The following is a 16767-nucleotide window of genomic DNA, read 5'->3' on the forward strand; positions in this document are numbered from 1 at the left end:
TGTGTAGATAAAAACTAATGTATCTCATTCGTCCTCGTGTAAAAATGTCAACACCAAATAAATTTAATATTGTATTACTTGCTGCGTTACATTTTGTTTATATAATACTTAGATCCGATCTGTAAATTATTCAAAGGAGTTATATTACCAATGTGATATTCATGCCAAAGTTTTAAGTTCGATTGGCAGTGGCTAGCTTATACGGCTTCAGATCTTACGGATCTGCTTCCGATACCACCACTCTGGGGGTCCGGGTATATAACGAAAAAAGAGAGCACTGACAAAGAGTTTCTTAACTCATACTTGTGCGCTTAAAATATGTCATGTGTAGGCTTTCCCCTTGAAAATTGTCGCGAAATATTCGAAAGTCAAAAGTCGATGTAATTCATTTCCAATAACTCACCGGCTTTCCCTTCGCTTCCGCCAGGACATTGCTAAGGTCCGCGTGGTCAGGCGGGTGTGCGGCCGGGGGAGCGAAGTTCGACAGACTCCACGAAGGTCGCTGTGCGGGAGGTGGTGCGGGCGCGGGGGGAGGTGCCGCACCGCTACTGGACTCCGCGGAGGAGGACTCGGATTCCGAGTCGGAAGGGGAAGACTCGCTGCCTGAACTCGGACTACCACCCGAGCCAATCGGCGATAGGATACTGTAAAAATAAAAAATACAATTTTATCATATACATTAGCCGTGATAAGTAGGAAGTAGTAGTCTCATCCAACCCAATGTTAGAGCGTGGGTGTCGTAAAATTAGATTAAGAGTTGTTTTGTGTAAAATATCCACCAATTTCATCAGCATACACAACCGGAGCATACCCAAATTTACGGCCATAAACACAGTAATTGTAAAAATTATAAACCATTCAAAGAAACAACGTATTAAAACTTGATGGTAAGTGACCATCGACGATACTCATCGGCGCCATAAGAAATATTAACCATTTTTTACAACGCCATTGCACCGTAAGCCTTGGGAACTAAAATATGTCACTCGTACGTGTAGTTACACTGACTCACTCATCCTTCCAACCGGAACACAGCCACACTAAGTTTTGCTATTTGGCGATAGAATAAGTGATGAGTAGATGGTACTTACCGACGCCCTACCACCGAGATAGGAGAGTTAATCATAGAATAGAAGATATAATTTTGTACCTTATTCTGTAACATTGTCGTTTCATCTCACGTACCATTGAACAATATAAACAAGGTATCGGTTACAATATAACATGAAATAGTTCGAGCGTGGCGATTGCAATTGAGTTAGTCAAGACCGTAAACAAAGGAGAGACAAATTGTTTGAGCTCCGTAGTTTTTTTTGCACGTCAGTATACTATAACTTCGGTCGTTTCCCTGGTTAAATATTACACTACGGAATTAAAAAAGTTTTAACATTTATGGACCCTATCTTTATGGAGAACTATGTTATTGTTATGATGTAAAAAATGTTGCGAGAAAAACCGTAGGTATATAGTTTGGTGTGAGCTGAGATGGTCCAGTGGTTAGAATTTCGGGTTCAAACCTAGGCAGGCACCACTGAATTTTCATGTGCTTAATTTGTGTTTATAATTCTTCTCGTGCTCGGCGGTGAAGGAAAACATCGTAAGGAAACCTGCATGTGTCTAATTTCAACGAAATTCTGCCACATGTGTATTCCGCCAACCCGCATTGGAGCAGTGTGGTGGAATATGCTCCAAACCTTCCCTCAAAGGGAGAGGAGGCCTTAAGCCCAGCAGTGGAAAAATTTACAGACTGCTAATGCTAAAAAAATATAGTTTTCACGTGATATAACTATTCCATATGATAATATCGGTATAATATATACTTATATCAATCTAGTGCCAGCTTAGAATAAAACTGATTTGATTTTTGTAGTATGAAATAAATATACATACATAAATAACAATTTCAATAATAGAATTAAGTATTGGATTTTAATTTTTTTATCAGTTATGTTGAAATATTCGATACGGTTTTTGTATAATATTATGTAATCGAATACGTCATATCACTATTTGACAACGTTCTTAAGTTTATCTGTGTACATCACCGGTATCACCGACCGTACACGCCCTTCAATTTACTCTTTATTTAGGCAATACACGTATATATAAAGTAGTGTAGTCTTTTTTAGATACAAAATCCAAGTCAAAATTTGATCTTAAAATAAATTTATTATAAAGCTGAAGAAATTTTATTACTATTTGAATTGATTTGAGTTGTATTAATATAAATTTTAAAATGAATTTTACTCACGGTTCTAGTCTGGTGGTGGTGGCGGCGACCTCGTCGTCACTCTCCGACAACCCGAGGTCTTTGTTTACCACGTTACTGTAAAACAAAATGACGTATAGAGTTCAAACATTACTCTCGCTCAACATGGTCCGGCAAAGTATTGTAAAGACACATCCCATAACCCGTGGGTGTCGCAATACCCGCCTGTGGATTTATAAAAAGTATAAAGTAACTCTAAATGCCATACTGTTGATCAAAAACCTCCTCTCCCTTTGAGAAGAGGATTTTAGAGCTTAAGCCATCACGCTGCTCCAATAATGAGTGAACGTAGGTACATGTATTAAATCTTCATCGGACACGAAGAAGCGTACACAATCGAAAAAAATAAATAAACCGTTTATTTATTTTAACTTCAATAAATTAAAGTCAAATGTCAAGTTAAATATTATCAATTAACTTTATCATAGTTCTTTTGTTTACGAATTTGTGTGAATAAATGGCTAATTCCGTTGCGTGGAATGTCAAAATATTATGTTACATAAATATTGCTTTCGTGAAAGAAATAAATAAATATTATTTATATTTCAGTCAACTTTTATATGTTTTAAATATTGTACCGTTTGACTTCATAAATAAATTGAAATATTAGATTTTAAAGTTCGTTGTAATCGTTCGTCTTTATCCCATTTCTTTGGGGTTGGCGCAGCGTGACATTGTCCGTTTGACCCGTAACATTTTAATAAATCTTTCCCATACAGGAAAAAAATTGCCAAAAAGTTACCGGTGATTGCTTGACTCCGTAAGAATGCTTTTGCTTGTGGTTTGATTTTCCTTTACCGTAGAAATAACAGAGATTTTACGTAATCGATTTGTGGATGCGGTTAATACCATTTAATAAAAGCTGATTAGTATTGCTTTGTAATATCAGTAGACGGACGGACAATGCCAATAGCCATATTAACAAACAGTAACCATCCCTTACATTGCCAATGCTATACCAAACTTGGGAACTATGTTATGTCCCTTGTGTCCGTAGTTACTCACCCATCAACACAACAATAAAAAAACCCACGAAGTGAAAGCCAAGAATACGTAAAGGATTCAAACCCAGGCAAGCAAATCTTTTCAAGCCCTTTATTTGTGTTCTGATGTGAAGGAAAACATCGTGAGGAATCATGAATATAAGGAAAAATATCTACTACATGCATATTTACCAGCCCGCGATGTAATGTAGTAAGCTTCGTAAGAGTAGAGGAAGTCTGGCCCAACATTGAGAAATTATATAAACTACTTAATAAATCATTTGTACCGTTCCAGGTGTTTAAGCACACCATGTTAATGTGAGTGAAAATATACAAATTCGAATTTAAATATAGTATTTCTACTTACGGTGACACAGAACTTCTTGAGTTTGATATCCGGTTGTCTAAGCCTGAAAAGAAGAAAAAACGAACATTACTCCTCTATAATAATTATATATATATATATGTAATATACCATTAAATAACATAATCTATCATAAATGTAATATGTAGGTATATTTTATCAAAATATTGAATACAATACAAAAAATAACACATACATTAAAAAAAATATTGTACGTACGTATAGGAGTAGACCGTATCGCAAAGCCAACGTTTCAAAATAAAACGTTTCTAACGAAATAACATTAAATAACATTTTACATCTGGTACAAATGGTACAATTACAGTACACACAATTTATAAATATGTTAATGTTTTAGTTACGGATTCAAAATGAGAAAAACGTCGATTGCAGGATATGTTAGTGATGTCATTTTGTTGTATTCTTGTTGGTTATCGTGTGTTTTTGTGTTACTAAGCTTTATTACTTAGCGCTTAACGCTTTCTCGGGTCGTATACGCATATAGACATCATAAGAATTACTGAGCTATTGTGTCTCGTGTTCAGTCTCTCAGTGTAAAAGTCAACTCTACTGCTTATAAAATTATTAGAGAATAAATATCGGCGTACAGTTTTAATTGTAGTCAATTAAAAAAAAAACCTAAATTATATGCCTAGAAATTGTAGGTAATGTAGGGTGTAAAGTTAATACTAAAACCCTTAGAAACAATTGTCTGAGAATATGTGTATTATTCAAACACATTTGGTTCAGTTGACGTCTTATCTCAGTTTAAAATCTCGACCTCTTAAACGTTTCCACGGCTAGAAAGGTTCGTAAAAGCCATTAAACATAAGCCACAGGCAAATATAAATCTAATTGTTAGCGTCATAAATGACAGAGTGAATCGTATAATTCAGCACTCGTGTACGAGAAAGGGCCGAGTGTTTGTTTAGGCGTTCTGAGCACAAACGTAAACACACACCGAGTTCGGTTCCCGGCCGATACCCCGCAACTTTCAATAGGGCTATGAACTTTACAGTGGCACGTCTCGACATTGTAGACAAATTAACTCAATCATTCTTTTGTTCTTGTAATATTTATTAATGCGATTTACAACATTTTTTTATCAACTTTGGCACTTGGAGTTATAATTAATCTATGTATGTACATATATATATATATAAAATACAATGCTTTAACTGATGGGCTATTATCATAGAGCTTAAGCTGTCGAGAGATAGAGGCTTAACATTAGGAGGACATACATTCGGTAACGCAGAGGCGCACTATGAAAGGCTCTTACGAAATTTTAGTAGAAGGCACTCCCTTAATCTCAATTTTCCTTAACATCATTGAATAGACGCTTTCAAAATGTTATTTCTCATTAGTACACTAAGAAAAGTAATTCACATAATATTGTCACATTTTTTTTTGTAATTATATGTCACGTAAAAACACACATGTAAGAATATATATATATATATATTTTAATATCTTATAATATATATTGTTTTAAGATACATTTCCTTTTATTTACAAATATAAGAACATATTTATTTACATAATAAACAATAAAATAAGTTCTAGTCATTTGTTATATCTAGAAAAGGTATCTGATAATAATTTTAATTTGAAGTTTAAATATCGATACAAGGAGACTAGAGAGGCCGCAACCTTTTGGTGTGACAAGGTGCTATTCCAATTCAACTGTACGTTCAACCCAAGTTATTGAACCTTTGTAACCTCAAAGAAATCCATCAATAAGAAAGTAATCAAAATATCAATATGCCTAGAGTTTGAATACCTTTATTTGGACAAATTCTATTATCGAGACTTAGAGAAGCGTAGGTATCAACGACCTAGCCGCCCTACAGTAGGTCTCCGACCCTAGGTCGGTGTCAAGCATTGCGCTTAAAACTTAACTTATAATACGTTTTCAAAATTAAACTTATTTAATTATATGTTGCTAATAAATAAGTAATTAATTCCAAAAATATAATAACGGTTATTATGAATGTTTGCAAAATAGCATTTTTAAAGTCCAAATAGATGTTTTATATACAGAAATATTGTATCAAGATTAATCTCAGCAGTACAGACTTAGGTCCTTTATTTTCAATTCAATATAAATACGCTTGATCCTTGTATACTTACCGAGGCACAATATTTTAATATTGTTTTCAATGTTCGTAATCGTCAACATAGAATTGTGTTTACAGAGAATATAATACAGCTAGAACTTACGAGTAGTTTTAATATGAGCCAAGCTGTTTTGCGCGATTTTACCCGCGTTAAAAGTCCCTGCTAAGTGGATCGTAGCGTGATGTTAAGCCTATAATCTTCCTTACGATTTGGACTATCAATTGCGTAAATATTTTGTACGAGTTTAGTGGTTTAAGATATACCTAAGCGAATTTAATAAAAAAAATATATCATCAGTACAACATAACTCTATACATGAAACTTGTTAAAAATTCGAATAAAAAAAACCAACTCCATAATTTAATTCATAACGTGAATTATAATAGAAACAACGAGACATATTTGCAAAGGAAAATATTACGAAACGAGTTATCTACATATGAATGTGAGCGTATTTTTTTCTAGGAATAAACAGATTGATGTATTAAGATGTCTCGCTGTACCGTTGCGAGAATGTAAATGTCCATAGTATGTATGAACTTCGTATAAATGGGCGATGCTCGTGAAACACGCGCGGATTTTACGAGTTGTTATTTAAAGCGACAAGGACAGAAAAATTGCGATGAAATTTGTTCAATTATTTATTTAATAACATACAGCCGACAAACTACTGATGCAGTTTCTACAAGTGGTTAATTAATTAATTAATATCCGTTCTTCTAAGCACACATAAAATACAATTACGTTTTTACACAACCACAATTCGTAAACACAATAAGTTTTGTTTTCAAATATTTCCGTGTAACTCCTGTGTTTGCGCGCACATTTGCGTTCTCCACTACCCCCGCTTCTTGCGATTTTTCGAAACAGAAACACTCAATAGATTTTAATTACACGACAACCGTAACCGTAATCTCATCCATGAGGCATTCGAGTACATCCCATACTGCATTTGACAATGTTATCAATAACTTCTCGTCCAGCAGTGTTATATTTGTTTGTCCTAACATATATCAGGAATAATTGTCAGCTGAGGACAGTTTATATCTTAATATTTTGATTAAATAAAAATTAGTGAGTTGGATTGATAGACATTTATATTGAGATGTCAATCAGAGTTTTTTCCTAAGTAATATGACGATCAGAAGATACTTCGATAGCAGAGTAAGTTGTCCACTAAAAGCGAATATCGTTGCTAATATTATAAATGAGAAAGTAACTCTGTCTGTCCGTTGCTGTTTCACTGCAAAGCATTGAACCAAATTTGATGAAAATAACATATAACCCATAAACGCGACTGAAGCCGCTAGCGACAACTAGTTAATAATAATTTATTTTCTAAATAAACAACCGTGGGATTTGTATTTATTGTCCGGTAATTATTACCCTGACTCATAAAACTCAACAACTTTGAACATTGTTGCTTGAGGTCACACGTACATAGTCGTTATAGACAGAACAGAATCTGATAGATATTATAACTGCTCGAAGTTGTCTTGTCTCATTTGAACTGAACTCAGGTTGTATTACGGGTGTTACAATGTGAGCATCCGTATAGTACAGCGAGCCAAACCGCTTGTGAGCAACACATAACGACCCTTCAAATGTTACTTCACTAGTCAGTTGAGATCGAAACGCACTCATGTATATGTAAATCTTTATATTATTGCAGTAAATTGAAGCACAGCTAAACGCCGCTCTTGCAACAAGCTAACCCAAGTATATAAAAACTTGGTACGGGGAGTTTATACCGTCTATACAGACTACCTTATCTTCATATAATAAATAACTAAATTACTAACAACATTATGTTCAAAATACAGAAAAATATAAAAAAAAATAACAAGCAACGTTCAACGCATCGTATATCATGTATAAAATTAACAATACGTGTACAACTTTCGCGACGCACAATACAATTTTATACAATTACCGGCCCTTCAAAGACGTGGCGGCATAAGGAAATGTTAGCGGCATGTAATTACACAAACAATGAAAACATATCATACCATCGCATTAGCGCAAAAACCGCTTCACGCTCGACATGACGGCGCGCAGACTATCAACGCGGTCACTTCGCTTTTATTTACATTACAGTCTATATTATATTAAGAGTCAATAAAATATTTTATTAATATAACTACTGGTTGGTCCATCATCACTTATTAAGGGTTTTTGGAAATATAATATCTGAACGGATTAAATCAGAAAAGAAAAAAATGTAAGGAAGTTCGTCTATTTTGAAGTTAGCAATATGAAAAAAGGCATTAGGTTTCGGTTTATAAATAAACACAGCGTAAAAATAATAACCTAAGAGGGTTAATACCCTAATAAACTCGCATCCCTCCAAGTCTGTATGGAAGTACCTACGTCATTTTTTATAGTTAAACACGACGCAACTCGGAATAATTAGTTTTTATATATTTACTAATTCATCGCTCGCTTAAATTCATATATAAATAGTGTAACCAAAAACACAAATAAATATATTTATCAATTTCGTAAACAGTACAAACCATATGAATAAATTATAAGAATATATACCTATGTTCATATACATTTCAATAGAATCAACGTCATTCACTGTAAGTCATCCGTCCGTTTGCAAGAAACTCGATAGTTATGAATTTAATTACGTTATAACGCCAATAGCAAGTAAATATAATATACTCCTAATCAAGGTAAAAAAAAAGTTTTGTCGCCAGCACCAAGTTAAAATCGCTAGTGTAGAACTATATGAAAAAAAAACAGAAATAGTATTTTCTTAAATTCATTTACAAGTTTTAACTAACACAAACTTATTGAAGGATGTTAAACAGAAGCTTGTATAATAAAAAAATCCAAAAAAAAACCTCTTCGTTATATAATACTTTTATAAAATAATTCTAAGCGATAATCCCGATATATGGATACAGAAATTCACGCTTGTATAATATAAGAAATCTTTATCCAACGTGCGTTGCGTCTGGTATAAGTTTTATGTATATTAGCTTAGTAACTTTTTTCAGTAATGGATTCCCAAAAAAAATCGTCTTTTATTCGTATAGATTAACACAAATTAATGATTACCATTCAATAATCCTGAGATTAACATATACACAAATTAATTATTACCATTCAAAAATCTTGCATGAAAATAAACGACTACCAATTCATTTAGATTTAGTAATAATTTCTAATTAATTTTTTACTCGATAATGTGACTTGTCTATCTATTCTAAAAATAAAACGTTATATGTGCCATATACTTTGCTGATAAGGAGATTCTATCCTTTTTATTAACTATTGTACTGCTGTGCTAGGCAAAAATGAACTTTAAAACTATTTAATGTTAATCCAATTACAGCAACACCGTATTATATCAAAACACTGCTGTGACTTGTATATTTTTTATACACTTAGCTGTTTTCAATGAAGCTCATTATACGTCCAGACTCGGACGACGTATGTAAAGATAATTAATTGATTTATTTACATGTAAAATAATAAAAGTTTATAAATCAATTAGAAAGAATACTATCTTTACAGGAATAATTCCCATAAGTAATAGTTTAAAGCAAAATATTTAGTTTATTTTATTATATAAGCTCTATCAGCTCCGTTTTAGCACGGTTTGATCCAATGCTATATTTTACCGAATAAGATGTGTTTATTTTACGACAAATTTGTTTTTATTTTGCAATTTAATTTGTTAATATTCTAATTATACATAAATCATATAAAACTACTACTAGCTGCCCGTCCCAACCTCGTTCATTGACATAAAGAGTTTTATTCACACACAATCAAAAACTCACAAAATAAACATCAAAATCGGTCAACCGTTTTGGAAAAGATTACATAAACACGTAGAAGATTTTTATATACATATAAAGATCAGTTACCGTTTTTTGTTTAAAATGAGTTCTCGTTATGTTTTTGTAAACATTTAATACAATATTAGCAACAATGACTCGTCAATAAAAAAAAATCAAAACAATATAATCTATGAATAATGGAACATAAAACGAAACGTCTATTCAAAACTGAGTCTTATTACTTATGATTGAAGTGTTGAAATGCCATGAAAACATTCGATGCCTTATTTGGGGGTCTTTACCCAAGGTGATGACTCGATAAGGTCAATCACCGTGTAAAATGGAAACTCAATTAAAAGCTGAACTCAAAAGGCTATAGACAAGCTATCTGGGAGAGATTTTTTAAACATTACATTTCAGATTTATTTTATACCATTATCAGTTAAGCGTAATAAATGTCTTGTGAAAGGAATGAAACGGGATTTTAACGACATTACTTAAAATAAATAGAATACGTCGACCTGTTATGGCGGAATAGACCAGAGCCATTTCAAATCGTACTTGTTAAAAGAGCCGCTGGGAAATTTCGTTAGGCGAGTCTATCAGTCGAGCTTTGTTCGTGTTTCAATCCGTACGCTGTGAACCACCAGCAATTCCCTAGGTTTGACGTTATACAGGCGAAAGTCAATTTCCAAAAATAGTTTACAGTGCAACCCCATAATATACCTACAATCATTTATTTGGAATTTGTAAATGGAATATAATATTTATTATTATATACTATTCATACACTGATTCAACCTTAGGGCCGCCTCTGGGTACAGTAAAACATGTTTTTTTAAAAAGGTTTTTTTTTTTAGTATTTGAATTTTGAAATAGATATGATATGATAGGATGAGAAAAATACTTGGAATTATCAAAAATGTTTGATAATTCCAAGTATTTTTCTCATCCTCCCAATTTTGACGACCCTGTAAAACCTATAATTTTTTTTCTCCTATCATTGTACCGTTTTTGACATAAAAACAAAATATCTGGATTATAAAAACTTTTTAGTGTGCTAAAATTTCATCAAGTCATTTCATATCATCAGTCAAGTTGTTCCAAAGTTTCCATTATTTACAACCCGACGAAACGTTTAGAAACATTTAACAGTTTCGTAAGATCCGTCAATATTACGCAAAGGGTTTAAAAAAAGATTTCGCCGGCGGGGGTTTTATTACGTTTTCTTTGTTTAAATAAAACAATTGAGAGGGTGAACAACTTTTGTAAAATTTAAACAATTTCCTTAATTGTAAACAACAATAGATTTCTTTATGTTGAGATGAAGAGAAAAAAACATAACATTATGACGTTTCGGGTCAGTGTATATTTCTTGTTACACAATTTCGTAGCTGTCATTGTGATATAATTGGACGGGACAATAAAAATATAAATAACGTATACGTCACGTAACGGAAGAGCTATTCAAAAATCGACTTTGTTTCATTCGAAAGTTTCATTGCTCGTATTACAATTAGGTAAAAAATATAGACGAATGATGTAACGAATGAAGAAATACGCGAGCAAGTAATGAAAACGATACTAGTCAAAATATGTAAGTAATAATCTGATCGGTGGTGAGGTTTTGTGTAAGCCTGTCTCGTACCACCACCCGTACCAACCACCCATCACACGATATACCTCATCCAACCTGTACGTACGTATACGTAGTATTGTTGTGTATCGACTAGAATGGTAACTGAGCCGGTGTAAGACAATTTTGTTACCAAGTTTGCAACGTAATATAAAAATTAAATAACATGCGATCACATTTGCATTTGTGACATTATCATTATCAGTAGATTTATTCCTAAACGTTAGTACTTGGCATTTCCAATGAATTTCATTTCCAAAGCTACGAGCTATCTACAAGTAATTGCTTAAGCCCATGGTATTATGCCTAAGGTGTTAATTAGGCCGTGCACCCGAGTGTCTGAAGCTGGTAAATGAATGATTGTATCTATGTATTTATCTATTCTATTTATAGCATTAATATAATAAAAAAATCACAAAACTTACGAGTAATCGAATAACAGAAAATAATTTAGAGCTTAAACAATTATTAATCGCCACAGGATAATGATGATGAAGTCTTTCTAAACGATTTTGTTCACGGGGACCATTCTCAATAGTTCACAAGTGTTGCGCAAACGCAAGTGCGTTTTCTATTCTCTCACACAATCATAATCCGACGGGACGGCTAATCGGCCACGAACGGAGAGTTTAAGCTAACGCTCACTGCGTAGAACCACTAAGAGTTATAAGCCCAACTCAAGACGTAACCTAAGACCTCATTGCCTTATAAGCAAGCCACGAGGCTAGGGAACATAACACTACAATGTCTGTAATCAGTTAAATAACAAAGTGTAATAGTCTGATATAATATTATTAGTGAATTAAGTAAATAGTTTAATTGTTTTAGTGAAAATCTTTAGATAAATACTCGACACGTCATGTCCGTACGCTTGTAGTTTACGCAACACGTGTGGACCGGACCGTGTTGTGTTTTATCGTTTGAATACAATGGACCGATAAAACCATAAATATCAGCAAATGGTGATTGATCTTTAATCGTTTTACAGGAAAAATAATATCGTAACATTTATTTCTATAAAAACTATAATAATAAATGCACCGCTGTGATAAATTGAATTCATAAACGCAAAGTACGATGTAATGAATATACATACATGCATTCATATACATAAAATTTGTAAACGGATTTTCTAACACATTTAATATGACATACTATGTGCATATAACATAAAATATACCAGTTAATACAAACAATTACATTGGTAGCGTGTAATAACAGTTTTAAATATATTCTTACTCATAAACCACAGATCGGTTTATTCTGACGAACCACTTGAAGTAATCGTTTAATGAAAAACCTGAGCCTAAACACGTACGCAACAGATAACGATACAAAGCAATCAAACATAAATACACTAGGTGTCAAATGTGTTAGCGATATGCGCCGGAGTGCGAGATGAGAGTAACGGGGCGCCTGTGTTATTTCCGATGCTAATTAGCAGGATTTATGACGATGTAAGACAATGCGACGATAAATAAACACGATACGATCTTCGTGTGGCGATCTGCGCACACGCAGCTATCGCTGCTGGTGCTTTGTTCGTAGTGGTCTAGTGTGATTGATTAATATATACTATTGTAAGGTATTGGCAGGTGTCTGTGATCGTTTTTTTTTCCATACGAAGCTTAACCGCTTAACGTCCGAGATGGCCTAGTGGCTGGAACAAGTGAATCTAAGCCGAAGATTTTAGGTTCTAACTCGGACGAAGAAAATGAACTTTACATGGTCTTAATATGTAAATATAGTTCATACGGATATCACCGGCCAAGGAAAACATCATCATCATCATCAGGATGAAATTCTGCTACACGTGTAAGCACCAACCAGCAGTCGAACAGGATGGTGAGATAAGCTACAAAAGCTTCCTCAAAACAAGAGGAAGTTTAGATTGCTGTTGGGGAGAGGTACGAGTTGTTTATTTTTAGTTTAAGTAATATGTAATATATTCATATACAGATGTCGCAACACAACTGGTGTTGTGGTGACGCAATGTCGAAGGCGTGTATTTTTTATTTACCTATAACTAGTTTCCGTCCACGGTTCCACTCGCGTGTGAGGGGAGGAACAGCTGTTAGAACAAGCGTCCGCGAGGAGAGTTTAGGCGATCTCAATCAGATCTTTAAAATACTTTCTGGAGCGCTCACCAATCGATCACCAATAGTCCAAGACATGACCACCATCAGCCCTTTTAGACCCTGGATTAAGACGACCTTAAAAGAGGTTTTAATTTTGATGTGAAATGTTGGACATTGCAAATCATATGTTGTATGTTCTATGTTATAATTTTTCATTTATAACATACCTCACGTGTGTTTACATATATGAATTGTAATTTTATTTGTTAATGCAGCAATAATGCTCCTCTACCTTCTAGGTGTCTCGTAAAAAATGATTTTTAGTAATAAGACCGGATTTTAATACGTATATTTATTGTGTAGAGATTGCATACATTGGAAAACCGATTTTCTTTTATTTGATATACAATATACGTACTATTGTCTTATTATTATTATTCTGTAATGCTACGATCACAAATTTATTTCGAATACAAGACATACCGTAAACAAATTCGCGTCCGAGCAACACGTCGCCACAGTCGATGAGCTGTTGCAGCAAAGTTAGACGATTCTGGTATCCGAAGTCGGAAGTGAGCATCCCCAACATTGTTACATTGTTTATATTTCACTAAATTTGTTCACTAAAACTTCGTTAATAACAATCAAATTCACTGCTAAAAAATTAAATACCCATTAGGATTTGTTTATCTAATACGGTTTAGTTTTTGGCGCGAAGCAAGAACAGATGCGCTCACGCCAGTCAAATGCCGACTGCGTCTTCCGAAAGCTATTAAAAACGGACAGGTGGAGACAAGACCCCTACTTCCCTTCAATTTTGTTCAAACGTCGCTCAACTAGTTGCCCGATTTAAACCCCGATTGTCTTTTTAGTATGATTTCTTGTTAGATCTAATTCAATATTAAGCTTTTTCTACGGCGACCCTTCTAAAGAATAGCGCGGTAATACCGTTATATCTCTATTCTTGAGTTACACCTTTTCGAAACGGACAAAAGATGCAGACTATTAAAAAAAATCGTGCGTATTTTAAAAGTGCTTTTTAATTTTTTATTTGGGAACTTATATAAAATTAAACAATTATTTCTAATACATAAGTTTCGACTTATTCTTTAATCTCAATTCCATCAATTACGTAAACAATAAATCACGATCAAAATCAAATCATCATCATATGTAAATTACAATTGTTTTAGTTAATGTGATTCAACGTAATAATTACATCGAGTAATAACGCGGCATTGAAATTGATCAATGAATTTAGTGCCCTCTTTATGCCGTAGTAGACAGTTATTAAAATCGATGAGAGTAAACCATTCACAAGTGCAAGTACTACACAAACATTGTTTATTCCATTGTAACCTTTAATGCGTACATTTTAAGAACTCTAATCGTAGTGTCTAGCTACGGCCCTCTGTATGTAGCACTCCCCCTCCCTTTCCGTCGCTATTATTACTCGCATCGAAACGTGGGGTTGAATCGCGGCTTGATTATTCGCACATCAACATGTTTGCATTTCATCGATTTTTGAGACGCCCGACACGGCACGTACGCAGGATACCCTTAAATAGACAAACGCGACATTTCAACAAAACTCATGCCAAGTTCATAGGATGCTCTGTGCAAACAGAACACACTATATTTGTATATTATCTTCGAAACGCAAGAACCGACTTAACGTTCGCGACATTAAATCGCGACGGTGCTTCAAATGGAGCCCGATTACAAGATGACGTGAAAGTGACGCAGAAAGCAGTATCTTAATGTGACGTTAAGTGTGAATACATTATTTAGCCCGTGACGTACAGTCGCGTAGAGTCGGACGTCGGAGCGGAACAGCGCGCGCGAGTGTACTGACCGCACGCGCCTTTCGGACGCACGTCCTCGATGCACTATTAGCTATGCATCGTTAGAATAGTGGGGATAAGTTGGGCAATATTTAATAGAGAGGGTAGTCTAGAATTTATAAGTTAGGGGACTTTAAAAAGTGAAGCGTGGGTGTCACGACTCGAACAGATCAACAAGTTTAACAACAAGAGTGGCTGTCACTTGCCAACATTCTTTGATAATTTTCAATGTTTTTTTTTGTTTTCTTCGAGGCAAAGATAGCAATGCTTATTGTTGATTTATTAAAAATTGACATTGAAAGTTTATTGTTTCAAAAGACTCACAGAAAATTACGTACGCCAATTATTACAAACGTTTATCAAATTAGCATTTCACACTTAATTATGACGTAATTTTAACACGACGCAATCAAAACGTCCAACGTCATTAGATGTCTGTCATCAAATCTTAAGTCAATTTACACAGAGATCTGGCAATTTATGCATCGTAGAGCGTACGAGCAACGATGCACGCGGCGTCGCGTCGCCGCCTCCCGGTTTATTTTCGTATTACAGCGCGTTTAGGCTTATGTATTATCCGCTCTATCAAATTTAACATAGCTACCGAGCGTTTCAGGCGTCGGAGCTGATACTCTATTGGTTAGAATTTGTGAAAATTAAGGATAAGAATTATTAAGCTGCTTTGTGCACAATTTGTATTTTTGATTCGATTGTGGTGATAAAAACATTGTTAGGAAACTGCACTTAAGTATATTCACCAAGCTGTATTGAATCACCGTGGTCGATGAAGCTCCGAGAGTTATCCTCGAGAAGAGACTTAAAGTACTTATTCCAGAAATGAAACATAGACAATCTGTTACTTTTTTAGTACCGAAACATCTCAACTAGTCATTAGACAAGCCCGCCATAGTTCTTCGGTAGATATTATCGCACGTATTAAGTATTCCTGTGTAAAAACTTCAATTATAAACGTCACACGCGAACAAAGTTATGGGCGAGATACAGACCGTAATATATTCGTAATACAAGGTGAAATGCGGCGGTTAAATCGTACAGACCTCAAAGCACCTGTTGAACACCTGCTTCGGCCATTTGCGGACTCTTCGTGGCCCCATATGTTACCGCCACGTGCTCTTGTAAGACAGCTACTTACAGGAGAATACAATACGCTCGGGTATTTAATATGCAAACGAGAAGGATATGTATTTTGTTAATTATCTTTATCTTTTTAATAATAAATCGTTGTCAGGCTTTGTGTTGTTGAATGTATACTTTCTAGTCGTAAAAAAGATCGATAGGGTTTTCTCGAAAAATATCTCATTCAGAGATAAGTTATATTTAATATACCTCAAGGCTAAAAACAATATAGCGATTTAATTTGAATTTTTTCATTTTATACGTATTTATAACCACGAATTAAAATTATTCACGTACGTATTATATGCGTTCACGCATCGTTCATTCGATTGAGTTGGTTCTTATATGAAGGTTCTAGGCATAGTACCATCAACGTATAGTTACTGTCGTAAAAAATCCAGAGGGTTTGCAATGCAGTCGGCATTTAACGTCAAAACCCAAATCTTGAATTTAAAAAGATTTGTCAAATTTGTGCTCGATAATATATAAATCTTATATACTCTACGTCTTGGTGCAAGCCCGTACAGCAATATGTAAT

The 16767-nt window shown here is 34.3% G+C and overlaps 1 protein-coding gene across 5 annotated transcripts in view; it reads right to left on the reverse strand.

Annotated features, from left to right (window-relative positions):
• Positions 1-16767, reverse strand: part of LOC125072184 (AF4/FMR2 family member lilli) — a 208551-nt gene that overhangs the window by 5851 nt on the left and 185933 nt on the right. For all 5 annotated transcript variants that reach the window (XM_047682709.1, XM_047682706.1, XM_047682707.1 and 2 more), the window contains exons 10-12: positions 3620-3662; positions 2252-2326; positions 404-644 (exon numbers count right to left, since the gene is read on the reverse strand). In XM_047682709.1, the coding sequence (XP_047538665.1) occupies positions 404-644; positions 2252-2326; positions 3620-3662 (359 nt within the window). The remainder of the gene's footprint in view (positions 1-403; positions 645-2251; positions 2327-3619; positions 3663-16767) is intronic.

This window comes from Vanessa atalanta, chromosome 21, assembly GCF_905147765.1.
Source record: "Vanessa atalanta chromosome 21, ilVanAtal1.2, whole genome shotgun sequence".
Classification (NCBI taxonomy): Eukaryota; Metazoa; Arthropoda; class Insecta; order Lepidoptera; family Nymphalidae; genus Vanessa; species Vanessa atalanta.